The sequence below is a fragment of the Carcharhinus amblyrhynchos genome, chromosome 1 (assembly GCF_965287045.1).
Source record: "Carcharhinus amblyrhynchos chromosome 1, sCarAmb.v2.hapA, whole genome shotgun sequence".
NCBI classification, from domain to species: Eukaryota; Metazoa; Chordata; class Chondrichthyes; order Carcharhiniformes; family Carcharhinidae; genus Carcharhinus; species Carcharhinus amblyrhynchos.
Window position 1 is genome coordinate 87,124,700 of NC_137324.1, and position 25,154 is coordinate 87,149,853.

At 42.2% G+C, this 25,154-nt stretch overlaps 1 protein-coding gene and 1 long non-coding RNA gene across 12 annotated transcripts in view; one reads left to right on the forward strand and one right to left on the reverse strand.

Annotated features, from left to right (window-relative positions):
* The window catches only part of rbm47 (RNA binding motif protein 47), a 167,083-nt gene that overhangs the window by 65,052 nt on the left and 76,877 nt on the right, over positions 1 to 25,154 (forward strand). For 3 of the 10 annotated variants that reach the window (XM_080188419.1, XM_080188511.1, XM_080188426.1), the window contains exon 1: positions 16,058 to 16,186. The exons of 5 other annotated variants lie outside the window; for them this stretch is intronic. In XM_080188419.1, coding sequence (XP_080044545.1) covers positions 16,149 to 16,186 — 38 coding nt within the window. In that variant the 5' untranslated portion in view covers positions 16,058 to 16,148. Of the gene's footprint in view, positions 1 to 16,057; positions 16,187 to 18,774; positions 19,150 to 20,327; positions 20,368 to 25,154 lie in introns of those variants that run through there. 2 more of the 10 variants (XM_080188455.1, XM_080188483.1) reach the window with 2 other exon arrangements.
* LOC145342915 (uncharacterized) lies at positions 3,056 to 8,706 on the reverse strand. Of its 2 annotated transcripts, none has more exons than XR_013886660.1 (3): positions 8,409 to 8,706; positions 6,230 to 6,314; positions 3,056 to 3,824 (listed from the first exon to the last, which is right to left on the reverse strand). It is a non-coding gene; the product is annotated as an uncharacterized LOC145342915 (long non-coding RNA). The 2 variants fall into 2 exon arrangements; XR_013886661.1 differs by having other exon boundaries at positions 6,230 to 6,311; positions 8,409 to 8,704.

Consider the following 25,154-nt stretch of genomic DNA (forward strand, 5'->3'; position numbering starts at 1 on the left):
ACTATATGCCTAGATTGGGCTCCTCTGCCATGCTTGGGGGCTTGAGGCAATTTTGGGCTTCCACTGCATGAAGTGCATGGTACAGAAGTCCCACTCAGTGAATGCAGAGCATGAATGCTCCACGGCAATCATTGTGCCTGTAACCTTCATAGAATGCCTACAGTGCAGAAGGAGACCATTCAGCCCATCGAGCCTGAACCAACAACAATCCCACACAGGCCCTATCACTTTAACCCCAAAATATTTACCCTGTTGACACTAAGGGACAATTTAACATGACCAATCCATCTAACCCTCACAACCTTGGACTGTAGGAAGAAGCCAGGGCACCCAGAGGAATCCCACGCAAACATGGGAGAAGGTGCAACTCCACACAGGTAGTCACCCGAGACCGGAATTGAACCTGGGTCCCTGGCACTGTGAGGCAGCAGTGTCAACCACTGTGACACCGTGCAGCCCCAAACATGCAAACACCATATAGCCAGTCCCTCAAGACTGGAATCAAACTCAGATCCCACTGTAAAACAGCATTGCTAACCACGGTGCCACTGTGCTGAACTTTGTCCCATCTCTGTTGCCTGCATCATCACCTTCCACATCCCACTTCCACACTGGCCTGGCCTGACAGTATTAAATAATGTCACCTGCCAATTATGCTCTTATGAGGAACTTCCATAGTCCTGCAGTTCCCTACTTCCCGCCACTTTCCTAATTGTTCCTCCCCTCAAACAGAGTCCTGCTCCAAATCGGCAACCTGCCTCTTAGTGCTTGTTTATTGCTGGAGGCTCATCAATTTTATTTAAATGAGGCTTGATACCAAAATCAATCAGGTTTCCAAGGGGTAGTCTCAAGTACAGTGATCACTCTACACACAGCCTGTTCACCTGCCACTAGCTCCAAATGAAAAGCACCTTTTCACTCTAAAGCACCTTTCGGGAAATTTCAATGGGAAGGGTGATTAGTTGGGAGTTTGGGTGTCTCTTCTGGGGGCTCAACAATGTGGGAGATGTCCCCCTGGGAGGTCAGAGTGGGGGGAGAGGGAGTCCTGTTAGAGGGACAGTTTGGGTCTTTTCAGTAGTTAACCAGAAGTGGTTTTAACTCTTCTAACTTTTTCTGAGTAACTATTGTGTGTAACCCTGTCAGAACCATCCGAAGTTAGCAATTTAAATTTCATTTTTGGATTGTTTTCAGTGCAGGACAATTGGCCAGAGGAAGTTTATGTTTCTGGGCAATTGCCATGTAAACCCTTACCTGTGAAGTTCCAAGAGGGATTCTGCATTAAATCCTTGGGACAACCATCCACCCACATCTTGTCAATCTGACACTGGGAAGTTTGTTTCTATGTTTCTATAGATTCAGAAACAATGTTCCCATTGGTGGGTGCATCCAGGACTAGGGGACATAGTTTAAGGATAAGGGGTAAACCTTTTAGAACTAGGGTGAGGAGAAATTTCTTCACCCAGAGAGTGGTGAATGTGTGGAATTCACTACCACAGAATGTAGTTGAGGCCAAAATGTTGTCTGATTTCAAGGAGATATTAGCTATCGCTCTTAGGGCTAAAGGAATCAAGGGATATGGAAGGAAGGGGGATCAAGATATTGAATCTGATGATCAACGATGATCATAATGAATTGCAGAGCAGGCTCGAAGAGCCAAATGACGTACTCCTGCTTTTGGTTTCCACGTTGTTATGGTCCTCTGTTGTCTACCTGTAAATGAATTGACCTAGTCAGAATTATAATCAGTGGGTAGGAAACCTTGAATTCTATACCCACAAGCTAATTGTTAATCTTCTCTGAACACCGCACTAAAATATCAAAATGACTTTATTGATTTGTAAGCGAACATCGCAAGTGACATTTTGTCTTCAGATAATTGAGATCCTTCCAAAGAATGGAACATGCAATGATCCTTTAGTGATTCAGTAAACAATGATTGCCAAAAAACGTCCAGCAATTTATATTAGAAATGTCCAGGAGATATTCCACTTGGAACTGGATTGTGAGATTTGGGGTACAAAATGTGCAATGCTGAAGTACTCTGTAATTCCCGGCCAGCTTTGCTGGTGGAATTACTTGAATGGAAAATTAGATGCATATAAGATGACAAGGGCACTACTTAAAAAAACTTGAATCTAATTTCCCTGAAAAAAATCTTCCAACTAATTACTAGAAACTCAGTCCAGTACATTCTATATTTTAATATAAAATCTGATGCATTCATTCTGTGTGAGACTTTAGAGTTTTAAGGTAAGCACGTAGAACGGAAGTTGGACATTCAGTCATTACTGTTAATGCAAAATGAAATAGAATCTTCTTATCATAAGTTTGTTGGGAGTTTGGGTGTCCCCTGGGGGCTCAACAATGTGGGAGGTGTCTCCTTGGGGGATGAGGGTGAGGAGAGAGGGAGTCCTGTTAGAGGGACAGTTTGGGTCTTTTCAGTAGTTACCCAGAAGTGGTTTTAACTCTTCTAACTTTTTCTGAGTAACTGTTGTGTGTAACCCTGTCAGAACCATCTGAACTTAGCAATTTAAATTTCATTTTGTTTTTGTATCCCCCCCCCAAAAAAAAAAATTTCTCCCCTAAATTATTTTGTGTCACATTCACACTTGGCAATAAATGTGCCCTATTTTGTAAGGTCATTGATGAGAAAGACGAATATAATTGTGCCAATGGTATCAAACATCCAGAGAAGGATTTCTGGTTGAACACGTTTCTTGTGTAGTTGGCTGGTTTGCCCAAGTGTATTACTTTTCACTTACTAAATGCCTGACCAGGTACACTGAGAGTACAGTTTGTGCTGAAGATCTCTAGTTCGCATTGACATTTTCATATTTTTGCTCTCCCACCCTACGTTTCTACTGCATTTTGAATGATTGCCTCGACCATTTTAATTCACATTCTTTCTGATTGGGGAGAGGAACAAAAGAGAGGCCTCACTACTTTTGTTATCATCTTTTTAACATCCCTTTTTTCAATCAGAATTTAACCAAATATTTGATAATTCACATTTGAAGAAAAGCTTAGTCATTTTTAAGCATCTCAAATATGGAAATCATTGTAACCTTGTAAATGGTTTTATTGTATCAAGTGGCAATAAGCTGATTATAGAAAGCCCTGGGTTCAAACAATGCTGTTCCAGGCACAGCACAAAATATTCCCTGTTCCTTCTTGTAGTTCACACAATTGCATTATATTATTAACTTCCAACATCTGTGACTTAAGTGCTCTTTAATGTGTCAAAATAAAGTTTGATAATGGATAAAATAGTAATTTTGAAATGTGAAAATCAGTTCCGCTTTTTCTCAATGTCAACAAACCAGTGAGAAGCAACAATTCGGTGTTTATTGGTCTGAAAGTGCACTATTGTAAGTTGCAGGTGTCTGTGCACTCAGAGCTAAGTGTCAATACAGTGCTCATGCTCTGCTGGGACTCCTCCATGACAGAGGCCATGGCGCGCAAACCCTCAAGGGATCTCCGGCAGATCACCCATGCATCCCATTCAACAACCAGCATTTGCTGCTTTTTGGATGAATCCAGAGATGCATCATCTTCCTTGAGCATGGTCCTTGTCTCCAGCAGTCCTCTAACTTTTGGCACGCTGGGCACTCCCCACTTCTACCATCTGCACCAGCGAGGATGATAAATCCTTATTGCTGTGCAGTACTAATGCTCCTGACACAGTGATGCTCTCTGACATGCCAGTTTCTGTGCGGGTGCTTGGTGCTAAGGGAGAGTGTGCCATGGGTGATCCTGTGGTTTGTCATGCTCTAGTGTTAAAGAAAGGTCATTGGCCTCTTGGCTGGTTTTGGTGGATGCCTCATCTGAGGGATGAAAACAAACATTCAGAGGCATCACTGGTATCACAAAGACTTAATTGTTAACATATACTGCCATTACAATTGGTCTCACTTGCATTGAAATCTCTCAGTGCCTAGCACATAACTGAAGTAATTGTAAGAATGAGATGCCCATTTGTCACTTTTATCCTCATCCTGTAACGAGTCTGCCCTGGGGCTCTTACTTTCCTCCGAGATGCCAGCCTTACTGTGACTTGACAACCTCCCACATACTCACACTCAAGCTCCAGTGCGCCCATTTCATGGCTGGTGAGGATGGCCAGGTTTGGCACTTCACCACCAGTGGCTGCTCTCTCCCAATTGTTGTGGCTACATTTTTTCTGCAGAGCTCCATTGAGTGTTCAACTTTTTACCATCAGTGGCATATCATGCTGCTCTCAAACCACCCCCCCCCCCCCACCAACCAGTATCACCCCAGTAAGCTAGAGAACATTACTACCTCTTTGGAACCTATCCCTCTAGGACATAGATAGAACACAGAAAGTATAGGACATGTCCTTCGGCCCTTGATGTTGCGCCGAGCTTTGTCTGAAACCAAGGTCAAGCTATCCCACTCCCTATCATTCTGGTGTGCTCCATGTGCCTATCCAATAACCGCTTGAAAGTTCCAAAAGTGTCCAATTCCACTATCACAGCAGGCAGTGCATTCCACACTCTAACCACTCTGAGTAAAGAACCTACCCAAGGTTCTAGCAGTCAAGTGCTAATCCATTTTGCTGGTCCCCTACTAGATATGGCATCCACTGCACATCCCTCCCAGGTAAAGGATACCCTGAAGGACCAGAGATGGGTGTTTCTCCTATTCATTCATGAATTCATATGGGAACATATGACCCAGCCTGTTACCTAAGCCAGACTTGTCCCTCTCTGTAACTACATGATGAGACATTTGCCTACCAGACTCTCAGCCTGGACATGTTACCCTACTTCATCCCACTACCCTCTCTGACTGTGGCTTCTCCCTTCCAATGCCCTGAGTCCAGTCTCCCCCACCCCCGCCAGACACCAAAGGTGATATCACTGACCCCACTCTCTCAGATATTCTCCTCATCTTTGGACTCACCCCTCTTCCTTGATCACCCAACCCACTTCTCTGACATTCTCTCCCATTTCCCCCATAAGCCTGAATCCCCTGTTCAGCTTTGGTGCAGCTTGTGATACAAATGCCCAAAATCCTAGAGCACTTAAATGTCGACGAAAACAATGTCTTTGTACCTTGAGATGAACTGAAGCTCACCAGACACACAACACTTATATGTAGTTGGGAAGCAAACCATTCTAATAATCCACTGGCGGGCCACATCATTTGGAGAAGGCATGTAATTCCAGCGCATTCAGGAGATGCAAATTGATGCAAGTGTGGTTCCCACCATAAATCAGGGGGAAACTCAAGCCCCCTTCAACCTGCCATCAAAATCAGAAGAAGAAAATTCCAAACAATCTTCCTGCTGGCAGGAAACTGACGTTTTTCTTCAAGTCAAATGTAATGCCACTGCCCACCATGATTCCCACCACTGGTGGGAGTGGAAAACTCTGCCCACTTTAACAATTGTTCCTTCTCTGAACTGTATGGTGCTTCCCTAATCAATGTGGAAGATACTTAGTCACAAACCATGACCTTACGTTAACACTCCGTGTGAAAACTTGTTGTTTCAAAATGAAACAGGCTGCAAAAATCTCCCTGCAAATGTCGGCAGCACAATTCTGACTGGAACCTTGTGGTTGATGTTGTGGAATTGTTTCCTCAATCGGTTGGACAGCAGAACTGATCATCAGATATGTTTGTACAGAGGCAAATCGTAAATGTGGGGCGATAGACAGGGAAACAGAGCAAGCACGAGACTGGCAGTAAAGGCTAGCAGAGTAAGGCAGGAGGAAGATTTAAGGAAAGGAACAGGCAGGAAGACTGGGCTGAAATTTTGCACTTACAGCAATTGCTTGACTAACCAACCGCTGGATTTAACGGTGAGCCGTTGTTGCTTAACTGGTGATTCTAACGTCTAATACAATGTGTGGAGGGAATGAGCTTGATGATTTGAAGGTCACTTTCTCATTGTTCCAGAGGTAATACAGTTTTTGTTACATGTGCAGCAGGATTAAAATAATAACATTGCAAATTCACAGAGTAGCTTAGCCAGTTTCTAAGCTGTGTGTGCGCGTTGTGAAATGAAGGTGAATGTTGAAGTAATGTGCAAGCCAGGAAAAATGAGGCAAGATGATATTTCTAATGTCAGTTGTTTTACCAAAAAAAGTCATGTGAATATGGAATAAGATTCTGCTGTGTGCTCACATTGATATTCCTGTCAAAATTATCAGTAGGATGAATGTCACTCCCACAAAATGACATGCACATAGCCATTTGAATTTACCTGTAGACGCCTTTTGTGTATTGAAACACTGAATAGTCAGATAGCTGCGTAGGTGAAGATGAAGTTTTGCTGCCAGTTTGACCTGCTGAAGACGCATAGATCAATCTTTTTTTAAGAAGTCATGTTTGAGCTATTGCCAGGGTTAAATGCACTCAGTGCAGAGACAACTGAGTTTTAACTCTGGAGGAAAAGAACTTCAAAACTGGTGGTTTTATTTTTCTCCTAACAAATTGCCTTTCAGTAATTTTCTCCTTCACATAGGAGACTTAGTGGTCGATTCTCCCGAAAAAATTCTAAGTGTCGAATTCACAGGAAAACTGGAAGAATTCATGTTGTTTTCTTCAGTGGGAGTTCACACTACAATCTCCCACACTCTGTACACTGCAAAGGCCACCAGCATGAACATCATTAAATTTCAGGAGATGGGGCCTATTCACACCAGAGACGCTGAAACCAGCAGGCCTCTGCGCATGCACAGTGGCCCTGAAGGTTCAGTCTCTCATTTACTGGCCAGCTCAATCGCTGGCCAGCCTGAGACCCCCACAGTGCTGCCCCCCAACTCCCACAGCCTGATCGCAGCCTCCTGCCCATTCGCAGGCCAGCCTTGAACCCCCCCACAGCATTGATGATCCCCTCACCCCACCACAGGCAGACGCCCCCACCCGACAGACATCCCCAGCTGACAATCTTCCTTCCCCCAGCCCGCACCGATCGCTGGCCTCCCTCCTGCCTCAACCAGACCCCAATGCAGAGTGGCAGCAGGACCCCCCCACCAATCATGCCGCAGGCCCCTCCACTAGGCCCTGGCCCCAATAGGCCAACCCTTTTAGCACTGCCCCATGCCTAGCGGGCAGTGCCTAGGTGTCCCCAGGCATGGGCATGTTGCCCTTTGGTCAGTGCTGGGGCACAGGCTGGCACTGCCAGGGTGCCCATGCCCAGAGGGCATCACCCCCCCTCACTGTCCAACCCCCTTGATAGCCCTGATTGCCCCCTTCTTCACTCTAGCAGGGTCATTCCACTAGTTCCCCAAAAGTAGAGAGCTATTGTAAACCTCGCTGGAGTGAAACACTCTGGTGGTGTGGGACATGCAAGCAAGCCCAGAGAATTCAGTCCCAGGCCCACTAATATCATTTAAAAGTATGTAAAATATTATTTAAATGCTAGCCCCGCTTCCCAGCTGATTTCCAGCACTGTGCAGACATCACCGGAAATCCGGGCCTGGAAGACCCAAGCGCGGTGCGAACGTTCATGGGAATCCCGCAAACTGGCTGACACATGATTCCCGCGGTCTGCTGCGCTAAAAGATTAGCACAGTGGGATGGCATAATTGCCCCTTTAATTCCTTGATGCAGTATAATTCCAGAAATGTCAGTTGCCTTTGGTGTCCCTCTCAATTGCCATCCAGTTAGAAATTGGATCGTTCCATAGGCATGAAACAGATTGAAGATGGCCCAGTTTTGGGGACAAAAAACCTTCACCACGAGGACACCTTGAGAGTTCCAAACTGAAATTGTGATTGGACGATTTTCCAGCCATCCCTGACAGCAGTCTAAAACAGGCAATAGGCCCCTTACACATGTAAGTGAGATGCATACCAGGTCCCAGAATCAGATTAGGAGAGACCAACATTATTGTTGGCATGTTTATCTTACAGTACCAGTGTTAAGACTGCATTCCACAAACTCTCGTATGATTTTAAAAAATTAACAGAGAGGCATTTTGTAGTCAGACTGGTCAGCCTGTTGTATATGTTAGTGATGATGTGGAGATGCCAGCGTTGGACTGTGGTAAGCACAGTAAGAAGTCTCACAACACCAGGTTAAAGTCCAACAGGTTTATTTGGTAGCAAACGCCACTGGCTTTCGGAGCACTGCCTCTTCATCAGATGAGTGGGAGTTGTACTCCCACTCACCTGATGCAGGGACAGTGCTACGAAAGCTTGAGGCTTGCACTATCAAATAAACCTGTTGGACTTTAACCTGGTGTTGTGAGACTTCTTACTGTATATATTAACACCTGAAGATATAGTTCCTGCTTCCTACATGACCATCCTGTGAATGAATGAATAATGACAAACTTAATTTTATATATTTACATGTGAACAATAGACTCAGTCTACTTATCAAAATAATTATTACTGATCATTTCTTTATTTATTGGCGATGTTACCAAACCGTACTCAGCCATCTTTATTTTCTGGGTGTTAGTGGCAGGATTCCCAGCACAATTTTTAGAGTGTTTCACGGTGGCGGAGACCACGCCATTAGCCAGCAGCATGATCTTCTGGTCCCAACGTTTTCAACAGGGTTTCCTGTTGAATGCGCCCCTCACTGATGGGAAACCTGTGGCAAGGATATGCTATTGGTGAGATTGAAAGATCCTGACAGTGTGAACGACCAGAAAATTCCTTCTTGTATCACAGAATCATGGAATCCCTACAGTGCAGAAAGAGGCCAACTGGCCCATTGAGCCTGCACCGATTCTCCGAAAGAACATCCCACTCAGTTCCCCACCTTCCTTCCCCCCCCACCCCCCGACCCTATCCCCATAACCTTGCACATTTGCCATGGCTAATCCACCCAACTCACACATTTTTGGACATGAAGGGGCAATTTAGCATGGTCAATCCATCTAACATGCACATCTTTGGACTGTGGAAGAAAACCAGAGCACCCAAAAGAAATCCACTTGGAAATGTACTTGGAACATTTTGGCCTTGCAAGTGACAATTTGCTTGAAACAAAAACAGAATAAGTTAGAAACATTCAATAGAACAATCAGCACCCATGGAAAGAAAAGATTATGTTAGTGTTGCAGAATGTTACCAGACAGAAACAGGCCTGTTGGCCCATTGTGCCTGTGCTGTATGTTTGCAAAAGCTGCCCTATTAAAACCCTTCAGGATTTTGAAAACCTCTGTCAAATCTCTCTTCAACCACTTTTGGCTAATGTGAACAAGCCCATCTCCTCCACTCTCTCCAAATAACTGAAATTCCTCATCCTCATTCATCACGGTTACCTAATCGCCATGCTAAGTAGTGTAAGTGACCAAACGTTCCAATCATAACAACAGTGGATGATCCCATTGGAGTTCGAGTTTAGGCTGTTTTTAATCTTGTCCAGCTGCTTTCTTCTTGCTCTTCTTGCATCTATTCTTCTGGTGACAAATAGGCAGTCCAACTCTTCTATATGTCTAAAGAACTCCACTTGTGTTCCCTCATACTATTCTAGTAAATCTCTACTGCAACCTCTCCAAGTACTTGACATCCTTCCCAAGGCTTGGGAACAGGGACTGAAAACAATGGTTTCAATCTTCACAATATTTAATTGCAGGAAACTTCTGGTCATCCAGTGCCAGATATTGGAAAAGCAGTTTGATAGTTTAGAAACAGTGGAGGGGTTGAGAGAGGAGATGGTGAGGTAGAGCTGGGTGTTACCAGCGTACATTGGAACCCACTAGGGGAGAAGGAAGAGGCCAAGGATATTGAGAAACATCAGAGATAATACTGTAGGAGCATGAAGATGAATCATTGCAAGTGAAGCTCTGGCTACAATTAGACAGATAGGAATCAAACTATATTTCAGTAAAGGGAAAGAGAGACACGTCCTCATGCAGTTCTGCACAGTTACTCACCACACGGAATGTTGGGTAGCAATCAGGAACAGGAAAACCAAAAAGGGAAAAAGCTGACAACTCTGGAAATCTGAAACATAACCAGAAAACCAGAAAAGACGCAATAGGTCAGGCAGCATTTGTGGAAAGAACAAACAGGTTAATATTTTGGTTGTGGACCTTTTTGTCAAAACTGAAAGATATTGGAGATGAACAGTGTAAAAGGAGCAGAAATGTGAAATGGAGGGGAGGGAGAAACAAAACATTCACTGGAAAAGAAATAGAATGATCTGTAATGTAAAAAGTGGAAAATAAGAGGCGATAAAATGGCAAAATTTTATCAGTATGATGCACATTGAGGCCAACAGGAGGCAGAATGAGAGAAATCAAAGAACTTAGCTAATTTACAAGACAGAGAACAAATGAATTCTTGAAAAGAAAGAAGAATGAAGTGGGTAGGAATGGAAGCATGAAAATCTGGCAGGTTCTAAAGAGAAGGAGCTTGTAGAAGAGAAGTGCGTAAACTAGGTCTCACCCCAACAGTCCGCACTCCACTAGTTCTGAAAAGGCCAACAAACTCATCCCACTTTGCCAGCACTTTCTGCCAATGAGAAAGTGAGAGCCATAATTAAGGTCTGAGTTTATTAAGGTGAACATTAAGCCACAGGTGTACAAGTGCCTGGTAAAAGGATGAAGTGTGTTCCTTTAGCTTTAACAAGCCAAACACAAAGGGGATAGAGTGGTACAGGGAATTGATATTGATATAAAATTTTAAGTTTAAAGGATAAGGTGCTGGGGGGTCAACTTGGAGATAGAATTGTGGTGTTGGTCACATAAATTGCATTTGCTTTCTTCAATGTAGAGGAGGTTACACTGTTAACAGTGAACATGATTCACAAGCTGCACCCAGAGGATTGTAGGTGCATCTGGACAGTGGAGTAGGAGGAACTAGAATTTCATTTCCTACACTTGCAGAAGGAGTTCGCTTTAACGGTTGGATCAAATGATGAAGCTAGTGGGATGAAAGGTCAGGACAATTTGGAGAGATTTGAAGAATGATGGAAGAAGCTTGGGAGATTGGACAGAATAAGTCAAAGGTCTAAGATAAAAGCAAATGACTGTGGATGCTGGAATCTAATGAAGGGTCGTCCAGACTCAAAACATTAGCTCTATTCCCCCTCCACAGATGCTATCAGACCTGCTGAAATTTTCCAACACTTTCTGTTTTTGAGTCAAGGGCCTAGTTGGCCATGGTGCAGGGGAATTATGTTACAGAGATTTACATGGAAGAGAATCCTTCAGATGCTCTAAGCATTTGTCAAAGCAGGGATGACTGAGAAAGAAAAACTGTGACAACTGCCTGCAAAAAGGCGAATGGCGAAAAGTATAATCCAAATAGCTGTTTAATCACTGGACTATCATCGATCACCTCTATTGTCCCTGGGCTACATTGGGCTCCAGTCCATCCACACATTGTGGCAAATTTTTATGCTCCCCAGGTGGTTTGTGAGGCAGGGAGGGTGTGGGGGGGTGGTGGTGGTGAGGGGGGGGAATGTAAAATTGCATGGACAAGATTCCCCCCAGGATCCTGCCTGCTGAGATGTAATTTCTTGCTGGGGTGTTGGGGTGGGCAGGGTCTCTGGCAGGTCACGTGTCATCCTGTCTCTTGCTCAGTCTCAATTTTTGGGCTGGCAGATGCAGGTCAGAGCAGGGTGACAAATGGAAAAAGAAACAATTCTCCATCGCCCCCTCAGCACACTACCTGGACAGGTTGGAGAGTTTTCAGCCAGTCAGATTGGCTGATAGCTCTCCAATACAGTACTTCCTTCCAAGGGTGGATGGAAGTCCCACCCACTGCCAGTCAGAGATCAATTGAGCACGATATGGCGGTGGGCTTCTGAGAGTCGGTGGGAGCACACGACGCACTAACTCTCAGGATTGCGAGCAGTCATCAATTCTGCCCATTGATTTTAAAAGTTTCCTCCTTGAGTTTAAATCCCTCCATGGCCTAATCTCACTCTATCTCTGTAACCTTTCTCTGCACTGCAGCCCACTTGAATCACTTGAACTCTAGCATGCTGTACACCCCTTCATTCTACCATTCGTGACTGTGCCTTCAGCCATCTAGGCCTTGAGCTTTAGAATTTTCTCCCTAAACCACCCCTCCTGACCACTTAACTAATGCTCTTTAAGACATTCCTTTAATTCTAATTCCTTGACAAATTAAACCTTTCCCATCATGGCTGGTATTCTCTGACCTCACCCATGGCTGGGATTCTCTGATCCTGCAGCAGTGAATGGAGTTTTGGCTGAGTGCCAAATTCTCTGTTCTCTCTGGCAGCCTCTCTGGTGAGGGCCAATGGGATCAGAGGATCCCTCCCCAATTTTTTTTTTATGGTTCAGTATAAGCTTTTGTCTAAATATGCTCCTGTGAAGTGTTCAAGAACATTTAAGGGCGCTATATAAATAGAAGCTGTTGTTGTTGAGAAAAGGAAAATATTTTGCTGCACGTTACCAGGTGTTAATTCTCTCTGATTCTTTCCCTGAGGGAGAGCAATAAAAGGCCACATGTGGTCAAAGAATGCCCATGCTCCTCTGTGAAACATTGCTGCCGTGCCCACTAGTCAGAACAAGGTGTTCCACTGATGGCGGAGAGAATGAGCCACAAATCTTATCTTTTCATTTCTATTGTGGGAGCCAATTGATCACATGGATCTATGGGTGCAGAAGATTTTAGCCAATCTGCTCTCAATGTTGCCCTGAGGTCAGGGCGAGAAGTTGAAACCTTACACTTGTTTTTGTCAATAAGTACAGACAAATAGATATTATCTGGAAAGCTTTGATTGTTGGCATACCTGCTATGTAAAGATGGGAAATATCCATGACTGGCATCTAGACTACGCTGTTAAATTACTGACAACTACAACATGGCTCCACTGATCTCCTCTTTGATCTTGCATGTCCTGCGATTTTTGCCAGCAGTATTAACCAGCTAGTAGGATGCATTTGAAGGGCATCTGAAAATATATCAAAACAAATTATTTTAATGCTGTGTAGATGCATCAGAATGGGCATATTGTCAATCCACTTTCAAAATGGCTTGATAAAATGGAAATGTTCAGGAGAAGGACAAGACAGGAAATTGAAACCTTGAGGAGATACTGAAAGACTGGATTTGCTTCCAGAGGGGTCATGACATAGTTCCTTAAAATGCTGAATGGGACAAACAATGTGGATGTAAGCAGATTATTTTGTTGAAACTTTGCTGACGGATCTAGAAAATACAAGTACACTAGGTTAGAGATGAGCAGATTTTGTTTCTGATGGAAAAGTAAATACTTGCATTAAAGTGCCAGCAAAAACAATTCATATATGTCAATTAACTGGTTTAAAAAGGAACTCATGAGGTGCTGATGATGACTCAGCTGTTTAAGTCAGTGAGTATTTGAGGCATGCAGATAAGGGAAGTAATTCTGTTACTGTTTGGTCAGTGCTGACCTGCACTCCTCAAATTGGTCAGGGTTCCATTTCCTGACTATGAACCAACGATTCTCAAAGAGCACGTGTACAGACATCAGCTGAGGACAGCATCAATCTAGCCTCAGAAATTCAATAGCTGGCCACCACTGTCCATGTTCACATCAGGAATATGGCCAGAGGCTCTTTAATGGCCATAGAACTGTAATGCAACTAAGAATCAAAACCTTCAGGAGACCAGCTGGCAAAGAGAAACATTTTATTGAAAAATGAGGAAATAATAATTAGAGAAAGTTTGGTGAGCACCCAGTTTAAGAAATGTAGGGTGGGATTCTCTGATCTAGTCCTTTCTCACCCCGCTGACAGTGAGAATGCAGAATTTGGCACTCAGCTGAAACTCCATTCACTACAGTGGCACTGGAAAGTCCAAATCACGGACGGGATCGGAGACTTATGGTGATAGAATGTTATTACAAAATAGTTATTGTAAAGTTAGAGATTAAGCTATGGAATATTTGTTTGAAACTAAAGGAGTATCACTATGGAATGCAAGCAGTGTAAATTTAGTAATGTGAATTGATGTCTTGTGTCTTCAATTAAAGGTAAAAAGTAAAATTTATTTATTAGTTACAAATAGGCTTACACTAACACTGCAATGAAGTTACTCTGAAATTCCCCTAGTCATTACATTCCGACGCCTGTTCAGGTCAATGCAACTAACCAGCACATCTTTCAGACCGTAGGAGGAAACCCACGCAGATATGGGGAGAATGTGCAAACTCCACACACACAGTGACCCAAGCTGGGAATCAAACCCGAGTCCCTGGCACTGTGAGGCAGTAGTACTGTGCCACCGTGCTGTCCCACTTGATTACTTTGGAATCAGATAGAAATTTTGAGCTGTTTGAATTTCTTGGAGTTTTACCAGTTGCCAGTTACCTGCCTTCAGAGATCAAATAGATCAGGGCACAGAGAAGAGGGTAGCCTGTCACATTAAGATTGTTTCTGACCTTTGCCTGCACCATTTTTTTTCTTAAACAGTTATGACAATGCCATCTGTATTAATGCAAAATACTGCAGAAGCTGGTAATCTGAAATAAAAACAGAAAATGCTGGAAATACTCAGCAGGTCCAGTAGTTGGAGAGCGATGCAGAGTTAATGAAAGGTCACTGAACTGAACCGTGGGGGTGGAATTTACTGCTGGCGACGGGGATCCCACAAACCAACTATACAAACCAGTGGGAACACCACATTGTTTTTCTCTGAGAGGCTTGACATTATTTCCAAGCATTTAGGCACTTACTTGGGCAGCATCAGACCACTGCCAATATTTAATTCAGGTCTGCAGATGGAATCGCTAGCAGATGCCTGAAGGGACATAAATGGGGTAGAGTGTGGTAGCAGGGAGGGGAAGAAAGGATTGAATAGCGAGGGATAGCCTTCCCTCACTCTCCCAATGTTGGGTTTCTTGTTTGGGTACTCAGTGTCTGCGAGTCACTTGCTGGATGATCTTCCAGGATAGTGACTTCTCTGCCTGCCATTGGATGAGTATCAATAGAAACATGATGAGGCATTTAAATGGCCCTTAATTGCTCCTTCACGGCTCTGGAGCCTGATTGGAGGAAGATTGAAAGGCAATGGGATTTATATCTCACACCCTCTGCCTGATTACAGTCTTCCCCTTTTGGAATATGCCTTTGGAAGGACATTAAATTCCATCCATTAACTCTGTTTCTCTCTCCACAGATGTTGCCTGTCCTTATCTGTCTGTTTGATATGATAGCATATACTTTATGATGCTGGGGGCATTTGTAATTCCCCATGATTCACTGTGAATGGATTCTTGTGCGGACAGCAGAATACTGGACTTTAGGCCTCTGGGGAGGTTCTATAATGGGACAGTGCAGAGTAACTGCATTGTGCATTGCACAGTATGAGCAAAGTACAAGCTACATTTGTCACATGAGCAAATAGGACATTGGTAGTGCTTTTAAAAAGTTTGAAGTCCTATATTGCGCCAAGTCACTGATTTTCTTGTTAATATCAGAACAATCTGATCACATCTCTTAACAACTGCAAAAAATTTCCTGTCAGGAATTAGCTAGAAGATGTGAGCTATTGACGGGGTCTGAGGCAGTTGGAAACAACAATGGCACTGGTGTGAGGTCCTCGTTATTTTTACTCCTGGGAATCATTATCTTGTTCAAACACTAGTGGCTGACATCCATATTATCCAGTTTATAATTAGACCAGTAATCCCACGCTGGGAATAATGGATATTTGCCCTAACCTTTTTCAGTGTAAACCCTGCTGAAAATGATAAGTTTGATTGAAAAGAACTGACACCTCATCAATAAGAAATAAACCACCATAGATGCTGGGAATCTAAAACAAAAGCATTTTGCACACCAGGCTGCTTTTGTGGAGAGAATTGGCTCTTGTTTTGGGTGTGGCCACTTCATCAGAATTGTAAGATATCACAGATAGCAGTATTTGAGACAAAGCTGAACAAACTAAGGAGTTAAGGAAAAACATAGGTGCAAAATTCTACTTTGTTTCCTATGCCTATGCTTTTTCCCTATGCCTCCCCTATCTCTTGTTTTACTCTTGTTTTTACCTTTTCCCAATTTTTTGTTATCCTTTTCCCCTTTCTATCCCTTTGTATTTGTTTCTATATTCACAGCCCATCTATGGCTGTGCTGCAATCGAGATATCCTTTTGCCATTCTCTTGTTGTAGAGTGAGAGAAATATGACGGAACCAAAAGACCTGAAAACAACGTCTGATCAAACCAGCCTTGTGGAGGTAACAAAAATAGAGGCCCAACATCATGGAAATTGGTCCTCTTACCTCATCTACATATTCAGGGCAAGTTTGAGACAAGTCCTGGGATGTGATCTAATCATGTGCTATCTTATTGACTTCTATTGTAGTTGGTTTGTGGATGTTGAAGCGTTTGAATTAGTCTGTAAATTAGATTTGTTTGACAAATACAACAGTAAATCTGCAGAGGCCCAGCCTGAAATAATACAAAATGTGATGCCTGTTACCATAAATAGAAAATGACACTCAACATGTCAGTGATTTTACAATGTGTTCTAGCATGGGTAAGATTCCTTGCCTTCTGCACAACTTGAAACATTCAGAGCAGAATTGTACCAAAAATGGCAAAGGTTTTACCACCATGGGAATCAGAGTGGGCAAGGGACAGACAATGGAAAGGTATGTTGACCTTAGGCAGGATTTTATGGTTTCGGGACAATCGAGGCCGTAAAATCCCACCAAAAGTGTCAGGGTCTGACTGAAAACCAAAGTCTCTCTCCAGATCCCCTAGCACTTTGTAAACAAAAAGTGGGCATGTTTCACGCCATCATGATGAGGAGTGGGGCCTAAACATGCTGGGAAAGCTCAATGTAAAGAGATCATGTCATCATGTATAAAGGCTGTTTTTATAGATCAAAGCAAAAAATAACCTCCTTCGCATCACGAAGGTCTCAGGGTCTCTCCTCCTGCCCCACCTTCAATCAGAGCTGGAATCTCCCTTCCCCCTCCCCCCAACACAATCAAAACCAGCATTTCTCCCCATCCCCACCCAAACAGTCATGTCAATGTCAACACACCCTCCCCCCGAACATCACCAGCATTGGACCCCTTCCTACCATTCCCCCCCCACCCTCCCAAATAATCACTATCAGGACTTCCCACTTGTCCCGTCGCCAGCATTAGACCCTCCTTCCCATCCCCTCACAAACAGCCACCGCTGACATCCGCAGCTCCCATATCCACTCTCATTCAGCACCACAAATAAATAGTTCCCCCCACACCATGAGGCTCCCACAAGAGTCCAACTCAAGCACTTCCCTCTGGTACATGCTGCCACCCTGGCATTGCATGAAGGAAGTTCCAGGACACTGCCTGGCAATGTCCCTCTACCCTGGGGCTCTATCTATGCACCTTTACACCCCCAAGAGGATCCCCATGACAAGCTCATGTCTGAGTTCATGTCTAAGTATTGTCAACGTTCCATCACATTGTTGAGGTTTGAAAATATGCCTTGGGGGAATTTTATGATGAGAGGGATCACTAATGATATGAAAATTTATTAAAATCAGGTTCACATAATTTCCGGGGTTTGCTGGATCTTGAGCCCCAGGCCTGTCACAGAGAACATGGCCTCAAGGTGTCTCATCTCTAAACTCAAAACTTATATTTCAGCCAATCTATGGAAGCATAACAATGTGACAGGATGGGATAAAGTCTTTTGATCCATTGATGTTCATCCTAATCTGAAGTCCCTTGTTTGAGAGTCTATACATCTCTCAGTTACACTTATCTTGGAATCACAGGGTTCTGGGTCAGCTCCCACTCCACAGCTTAAGCACAAAAATCAAAGCCGAGACTCCTTTGTCTCATGTCCATGATTAGTTTGTCCATGTCTCCTTTGCTGTGACCTATCCCTAGTCTGGCATTGCATAGCCAGTGTGCTGTGTTTCAAGTGAGATGTTAAACTGAGGCTTTGTCTGCCTGCTCAGGTGGATAGCAAAGATCCCATGGCACTATTCTGAAGAATTAAGCAGGTGTCTCCAGTGCCCCAGGCATTACTTTTCCTTCTCATGCTGCCCCAAATTGTTCTCTCCTTTTGCCCAGCAGGATTTGTAACGGTTGCTTTTCTGTCTTATTTCCATGCCTTCAGTAACCAACCGTGTTTTGAAAATGACCACCCATAACTTCTTTTCCTCCAATCCACTTTCTAGCAGATTATTGCAAACTTTTATCACTCTTACTAGAATAATTCTTCCTAATGATCAGTTTTAACTTTACTTTTCACGAATTTAAATTTCTGTTTTTTTTCCTTGTTTACTGATATATTGTATCAAATATACCATAGAGTCCCTGCAGTGTGGAAGGGGATCAGTTAGCCCATTGAGTCTGCATTGACCACAATCCCATCCAGGTCCTATGCCCATAACCCCATATATTTACCCTGCTAATCCCCTTGAAACTAGGGTTAATTAAGCATGGCCAATTAACCCAACCCACACATCTTTGGAGTGTGGGAGGAAACCAGAACACCCACAGGACATCCACACAAACATGGGGAGAATGTGTGCAAACCCCACACAGTCAGTGACCCAAATTGAACCCAGATTCCTGGTATTGTGAGGCAACAGTGTTAACCACTGTGCCACCATGCCACTCAAGTTCTGGGTTTACCTTATTTATACATTTAATGCTCTATATTTTTATGTGAGGCTTTCTACTGTGTTAACCATCTGCTTTCAAGGCTACCTTGCATTTCAACATTAATCTTTCCTCATTGTTCATTCTCTAGTTGTGGATTGTTGCTAGTTTAGACAATGCAGACTTTGGGGCTTGGCTTCACAACTTTAATGATTTACATAAATGCAAGTGTAACTGGTTGTGGACTCCCGACATAATTTAGTCTTTTCTCCCTCCTCCCTTCCCTCTGGGCTGTTCCACTTGACCAGTCTCGCGAATCTGAATACCGAGCCCATATTTCTCTCAGTAAAATTGTGATCGCAGATAGAAAGTAATTAAAACTTTACAAACTTTACATTTTTTACGATGTGATAAACCTGTAATTGTGTCCCCTTTTCCATAACTCAGCAATAAATTCCCTTTACATGGCAATAATCAGAGCGGCCAAAGGCTAATACGATAGTGCCTCCCCTTTTTACATTAGGTAAACAGACTAGCACCATAGTACCTAAGTTGCCAGTGCTGACTGATAAAGGTTCCAGTGTATAGACTTGAAGAGAGCGAAACAGCTTGCACAGATTTCTCAGTGCCAAGCAGTCCGGACTTCACAGGTAGGAACTTTCCATTTACTGTGTTTTTAAATAATAATTTCAGTGTCATTACCGCTGAATGTCATCAATTCAGATGTTCAGTTTCAGAGATTTAATATGGTGTGACATTATATTCCACCATACTGCAGACCATTAGTATTGAAGAAAGTTACTTTGAAGTCACAAAGTGAGAATCCACATAATGAATATTACAACCCAGCACGAGTGGAAAAGATTAAGACCATTGTGTGGGTTGTGTTGAAATTCTGTTTGCTAAAGAAAAAGATTCTACTCACTGTGACTGGAATAAATATCTATCCTCTAGTGATATGTCACTTTTAAATGCTTACTGAAGTCTGCAATATTGTTTAGTCCTGTTTTTGTGCGGTTCAGGGTTTAAAACATTCAACTCACCATCGGCCATCAGGTCAATAAACCATCTGGGGGACGGAAAGGCAACTCAAAGTAAAATGTTGTATTTTGTTTCCGTTTTAATCGCAATGCCTAATCCGTATTTGTTCCCTCCCTGACAAAATCCTCGTCTCTGTCATAGATATATTGTTATGTACTCACAAGAATCATTTACTCTAGTTAATGTGCAAACAGCAATTACTTTTGCCAAGTAAAAATTTAATGTGAGGAAAATTTTATTGCTTTTTAGTTCACTCTTGCTGAAGAGCGAATAAATTTCAAAAACAACCTTACAGTGCTGATTTATTAAATTGATAAGATCTTATGCGAAAAGGAAAAATTAAAAATTTGCTTCCAGTTTATGTGAGACTTGGTGCATTTTAGACAAGAAGTGTGTGTTAAACCATGGCACCATATGCTTGGTCAATTGTATATAATAGTTATTGTTCTTCCATAAAGTTTGCACACTAGGTGTACCAGGATCAATGATAAAATCTGGTCCGTTCGTATGTTCATTTGAATGTTTACACTGATATTTTTAGGGTGATTTCTGGGTTTAATTTTCCATAAATACTTCACAATTTTTTTTAAATGGCGCTATGGCTGGCAGTGCTCTGTCAGCAGGCACTGTGCTCAATTTTTTTCTCTTTCTTCCTCTGAGTGTCTCTCTTTGTGCACCTTGTACTCGGTGGAGCTGTTTGCTCTGAGGGTGGGACAGGAGAGTTGTTTTGTGTCTGGTGAAACATTAACTAAAAGCAATCAGCCATGAGTCTGAAGGGCATTCCATTGCCGTACTGGGTTGTGAAAGGAGAATACACCTTGCTGAAGGTAGAGATTTTACTTTACTGCCAATGCCTACTTCCATTATATATTTGTTCTGAAACCTACTACTTTTAAAATTAGTTTCTGTAAAAGCTGAAGCAGTATTATCAAGGGAAACAGTTATGTTGGATTGTGTATGATTAAATTGATCATATTCTTCAATAAGTGCGATGATTAGTTGACTTCTTTCCCAATATACATTTCCACATGACTAAATATTCCTGTTGAATGCCTAGAAGACAAGATTGACAAGTTGTCTTTTAAGCATTTTTCTTAGGCCATTAAGCATGAGTGAACTGTTAATATGTTTGGTGAGTCTGACTTTTCTATATATCCTGAGACAGTGTCACTGCTGTTGTGCAACTCTTGGGAAATGTGGAGCTGAGGCTTTTACCAATTTAAACAATTCCGTTTTCTTTTCAATTTTCTCAATTTTTCTGCTCCTTTCCAGTTCTTGAAAGTGCAAATTCATTGTGGTGTGATGTTCCATAACTCCCAGCAGCACTGTTGTCCCTCACCCAAATAGTACTTCTCAACCTCTGAGCTTCACTAGTGGGTCAGCAGGTTATTTGACCCTGGCCATTTGGGTTAGGTATTCAAAGATGGTGCCCAGAAATCTTCCTAAAACTTAAATTTGATGTAACTTTTTCCTCCAGTTTTCTTTCCTCTTCTTTTGAAGATTGAGGATGTGCTGGGGTTGTGGTTTAATGGGCACCACAAGTGTTGTACCTCATATCTTAATGCTTGTGCCAAGAAAATAAGCTTTAAGCAATGTGTCAACCATTTTCTATATTAGTATCGTTGATGTATTGTAGTCAGTTTCATAGTAAATTAACAAGTGTTTAATATTTAAAAACTTTGAAAAGGTGTCTAATTAGCGTCCCAGCACCTAAAAATACTTAATTTTTAAAGCCCCCCCGAAGGTTCACAAAGGGTTGCAATTAGCAGGAATTCACGGTAGTGATTCATTCAATGTCCAGTTTTGTGGACACAGCCAGTTTCCACTATGCATTGCTTTTTAAACCAGTGCAAACTAGTGATGGAAACTCCATTTATCCAGAAATAATCAATCTTTTGCACTAGTTTGATCAGTTTCAAAGAATTGCACTGCAAAAGCTTGCACAGCCTAGCAGAAACTTCAAGCCATTAAATTTCAGCAGAATGAATGTGATAGACATACTTTTGTCTTCATTGGTACTCTACCCAAATTGTATTTGGGTAGTGGCAACATACACTGTAAATGTGCAAAATCTGCAACAGAAGCACACATTACTGTTAAATGTAACCTCATGTAGGATTCACATGATCATGGACTGTATCCAATTTATTTAATTTCTGTGGGAAAACTTTGCAAATTTCTTCATAACCCACCAAAAATATATTTAGCAAACCTCCGGCATACTTGTTGGATCTTATATGCTACATTGTATATCCTGACCAGTTCTTTTCTGGTTGTTTTCTGGATCCATGCGGTCACATGAACTGGTATGTTCCTCATTGTACTGCCTTATATCCCTAAAATGAAACTTTAAAATGGTATAAATTGAACAACTGCAGTGGATGTGAGCTACACTCACCATTGTTTGACTCTTAAACAGAAAAAATTGGGAATAGAACTTAATCATTTTACTTGTAAATGAGTATTGCTTGAGACAATACAGTAAAGTCTTTACACCAAGGGTGGTGTGTCACCTGTTCATTGTTAAACTTTTGTGTTAACAAGCTTTGGGCTATAGAGATAGGGGATGAATACAGCTGAAGTACATTCAAGTATATATAGGGTTGTAAAGGTCAGCTGTTGAAAGAACATTTCTGCAATTAACAGTTCTGCAGGGCAATTGTTCTGTTAGAGTTTTAAGCAAGAGTTGGAAAGATGATTCAGTTACAATACGACATAAAGCTCCGAATGTCTTTTATTTAAGACATCTCCACATCATTTTTATTAAGACCGCAGCAGTATGAACGCTCCTAATGACAGTTTACAAAAAAGATGTCCACATTTCCAAGCATCTTTCTGACGTAGACTTTTGACTGCAAACTTAAAAATAAATAATGCTGGACAAAGTAGTTCGCATTGCAATCAGATACAGAGCACATGAAAATTTGCTATAGGTAAATCAGTCAAATGTGTACAGTTCAATGTAATCCGCCTAATTTGCCAGCGTAATGTCAAAATGATATAATGTAAACCACATATTCTTGGAAGGACCTAAGATAAAGATATGCTAAATTATCTTTTTCATACTTAGGGGTCTTGAATTTCTACTGGGGTTCCCTTGGTTCTTGCTGTAACTTAGGCAGAAGTTACTCGAGTGAAAGGTTTTCCATGATTGTTTGCAATCGCTTATATCATTTTGCTGGGACTTAATCCAGCAAACACAAACATTTGAAAGGACCTTTGTGGAAATTGAGGACCAAGCTACTTTATTTCAGATTCTGAGAGACTGCCATCGATAAACTGGCACACCAAATACTGCTAAATCTTCTCCACCTCTTCTTTCAGTTGCAGATCTATGGGCTAATGAGTAATATGGGTCTAGGAGTCTATCGCCTGTTTAGGAACCTAGTCTTAGAAAAAGAAATGGTTTATGGACATGCCCAAAATCTGAATGAAAGCAACCCTAGAATGGAAGCAGTTATAACTGTCCTTTAAGCTTAGTACTGGCCTGGATGAAAACTTTCATTCTCTAATGTCACATTGTGTGGAGTTGTCCAGTTAACACTGTGTGGAGTTTGCACATTCTCCGTGTCTGCATGGTTTTCCTCCGGGTGCTCCGGTTTCTTCTCACAGTTTGAAAGACATGCTGGTTAGGTCATTGGTCTTGTTAAAATTCTTCCTTAGTGTACCCAAACAGGCAATGGAGTGTGGCGACTAAATGATTTCCACAGTAACTGCATTGCAGTGTTAATGTGAGTCTATTTGTGACACTGATAAATAACCTATTGTCTGGTGGTGAAAATAACATGACAGAAATTTGAAACTTAACATGTTGTACTTCTATTGCATTTGCTGGTTTTACATCTGAGTGGTCTCTCGTCCAATATTCTGCTGTGTTGGTTAATATTAATGTCATCAATGTTCACCAGTTTAGATTTGTTGCTATGAGCAGTTTGTAGTATCTATAGGATCAGTTGTAAAATGGAGCGTGCAAGGAACTGGAAGATCTTTGATTTCCTGTTACAATATATATTAATGAATGACTCCTGGAGGTTTGGGAGGTGGGATTGGGGGGAAGGGGGTTGGTGGGGGATGTTGCGGGCAGCAGGAGAGCGGGGGAGGTCGGTAAATAGTGCAGAGCTATGTTGGGACAGCTCCCTGGCATTGCCAGGATGATTTTGCCGTGGTGGAGTCAGGTGCAGAGCGACTGATTTGCTCCAAGGAAGCAGACAGCTGATTTGTATTCTTAAAGGCCATTTTATGGAATGACTGGCATTTTGCCAACAGTAGGGTGTTAATGGATTCTCCATTACCCTCTACTGCAAGCCTACCTTCACCGGTCAATGTACCTGATGGGATTTGAGTAGTTCCACACACTACTAGATTGACCTTATCAATGCTCACTTTGCAAACTGGATGTAGAAATAGACCACATTAAAGCTACCCTGTGAGATAATGGCGATCCGGACCAGGTAACTGTTTGCTGTGTATTGCACAAAACGTACAAACATTCCACTTTCAGACATGAAAATCTTACTCTGGAAAGGCGAAGTTTCTCAGAATTTGAACAACAGGTTAAGCAAGTGGTTTTCGTGTTGCTATTATACAGTCGTTACACAATTGGTGGTTTTCACTGAGGAGTCTGCTGTCAGCCCAAATGAACATCTGCCGCATTGTCATGTACAAAATTCAGTATCAGTGTGATGTCAGTTATGTAGGAAGTACATCCTAGCATTTGGCTGAGCAAGTCAAATAACATGTTCCTTCAGTTGTTCATAATAGGCAAAGTACAGACTGTACTTAACTAACTGTGCTTGCAAAACTTAAAACAAAAAATCTATAGTTAGATGTGATTCTGTGTTAAGACAGCACTTTCTGTCTAAGTGTGCTAGTAGCTACACTAACAACCAATTTAAGATAATCTGTAGAGCACATAACACTTGCTAGAAGTAACATGCATGGATGCATTCTCTGAAAATGAAAGGAATTTGGTCAAACTTTCTGCCTTTCTTGAATTACCCAAAAGCTTGCGGAGCCTTAAGTTCTTCATTGCTTTCTCCATTCATGGCAATACCTTAACCAATCAATCGACTTACCATCCGCACCCTTTTTCCTGTAATATCCATGGTTGTGACTGTTCGAAATTTGGCATTCTTGTCCTGATGAGAGGAAGATGAAACATTTCTGCAACATGTCTCTCTGTTTAGCAATATCCAAAATGTTAAAATAGTAAACAAGAGATAAAGAGGTAGCATTTGGTGAATTGCAAAGCTTTCTGCTTACACGTTTTGCCTGAAGTACTTTTTTACCATCTCAATCCCTTTGTTTTCTAATTTGTTTGTCTTCTTCATTCTACTTAATTTTTCACCCTTTTCCATTTCAGGGTTTTGCTGCAGTCCTTAATTTCCTATTTCCAAATGCTACTAATATTGCAGGTGGCTTCTTTTTCAGATACATCCTTTATTTTGAGTGCTCAGTTATATTCTCCTGTCCATGAATGTCCCCAAGTTAGACTTCCCTGTTAGCCAAACGGTAATTAGGAAATGGGACTGATATACATCATTTGCCCTAATGCCGCCTACTTCACACTAGCAATGAAAAGAAAACACGGATAACTTGTGCAAGATACTGATGC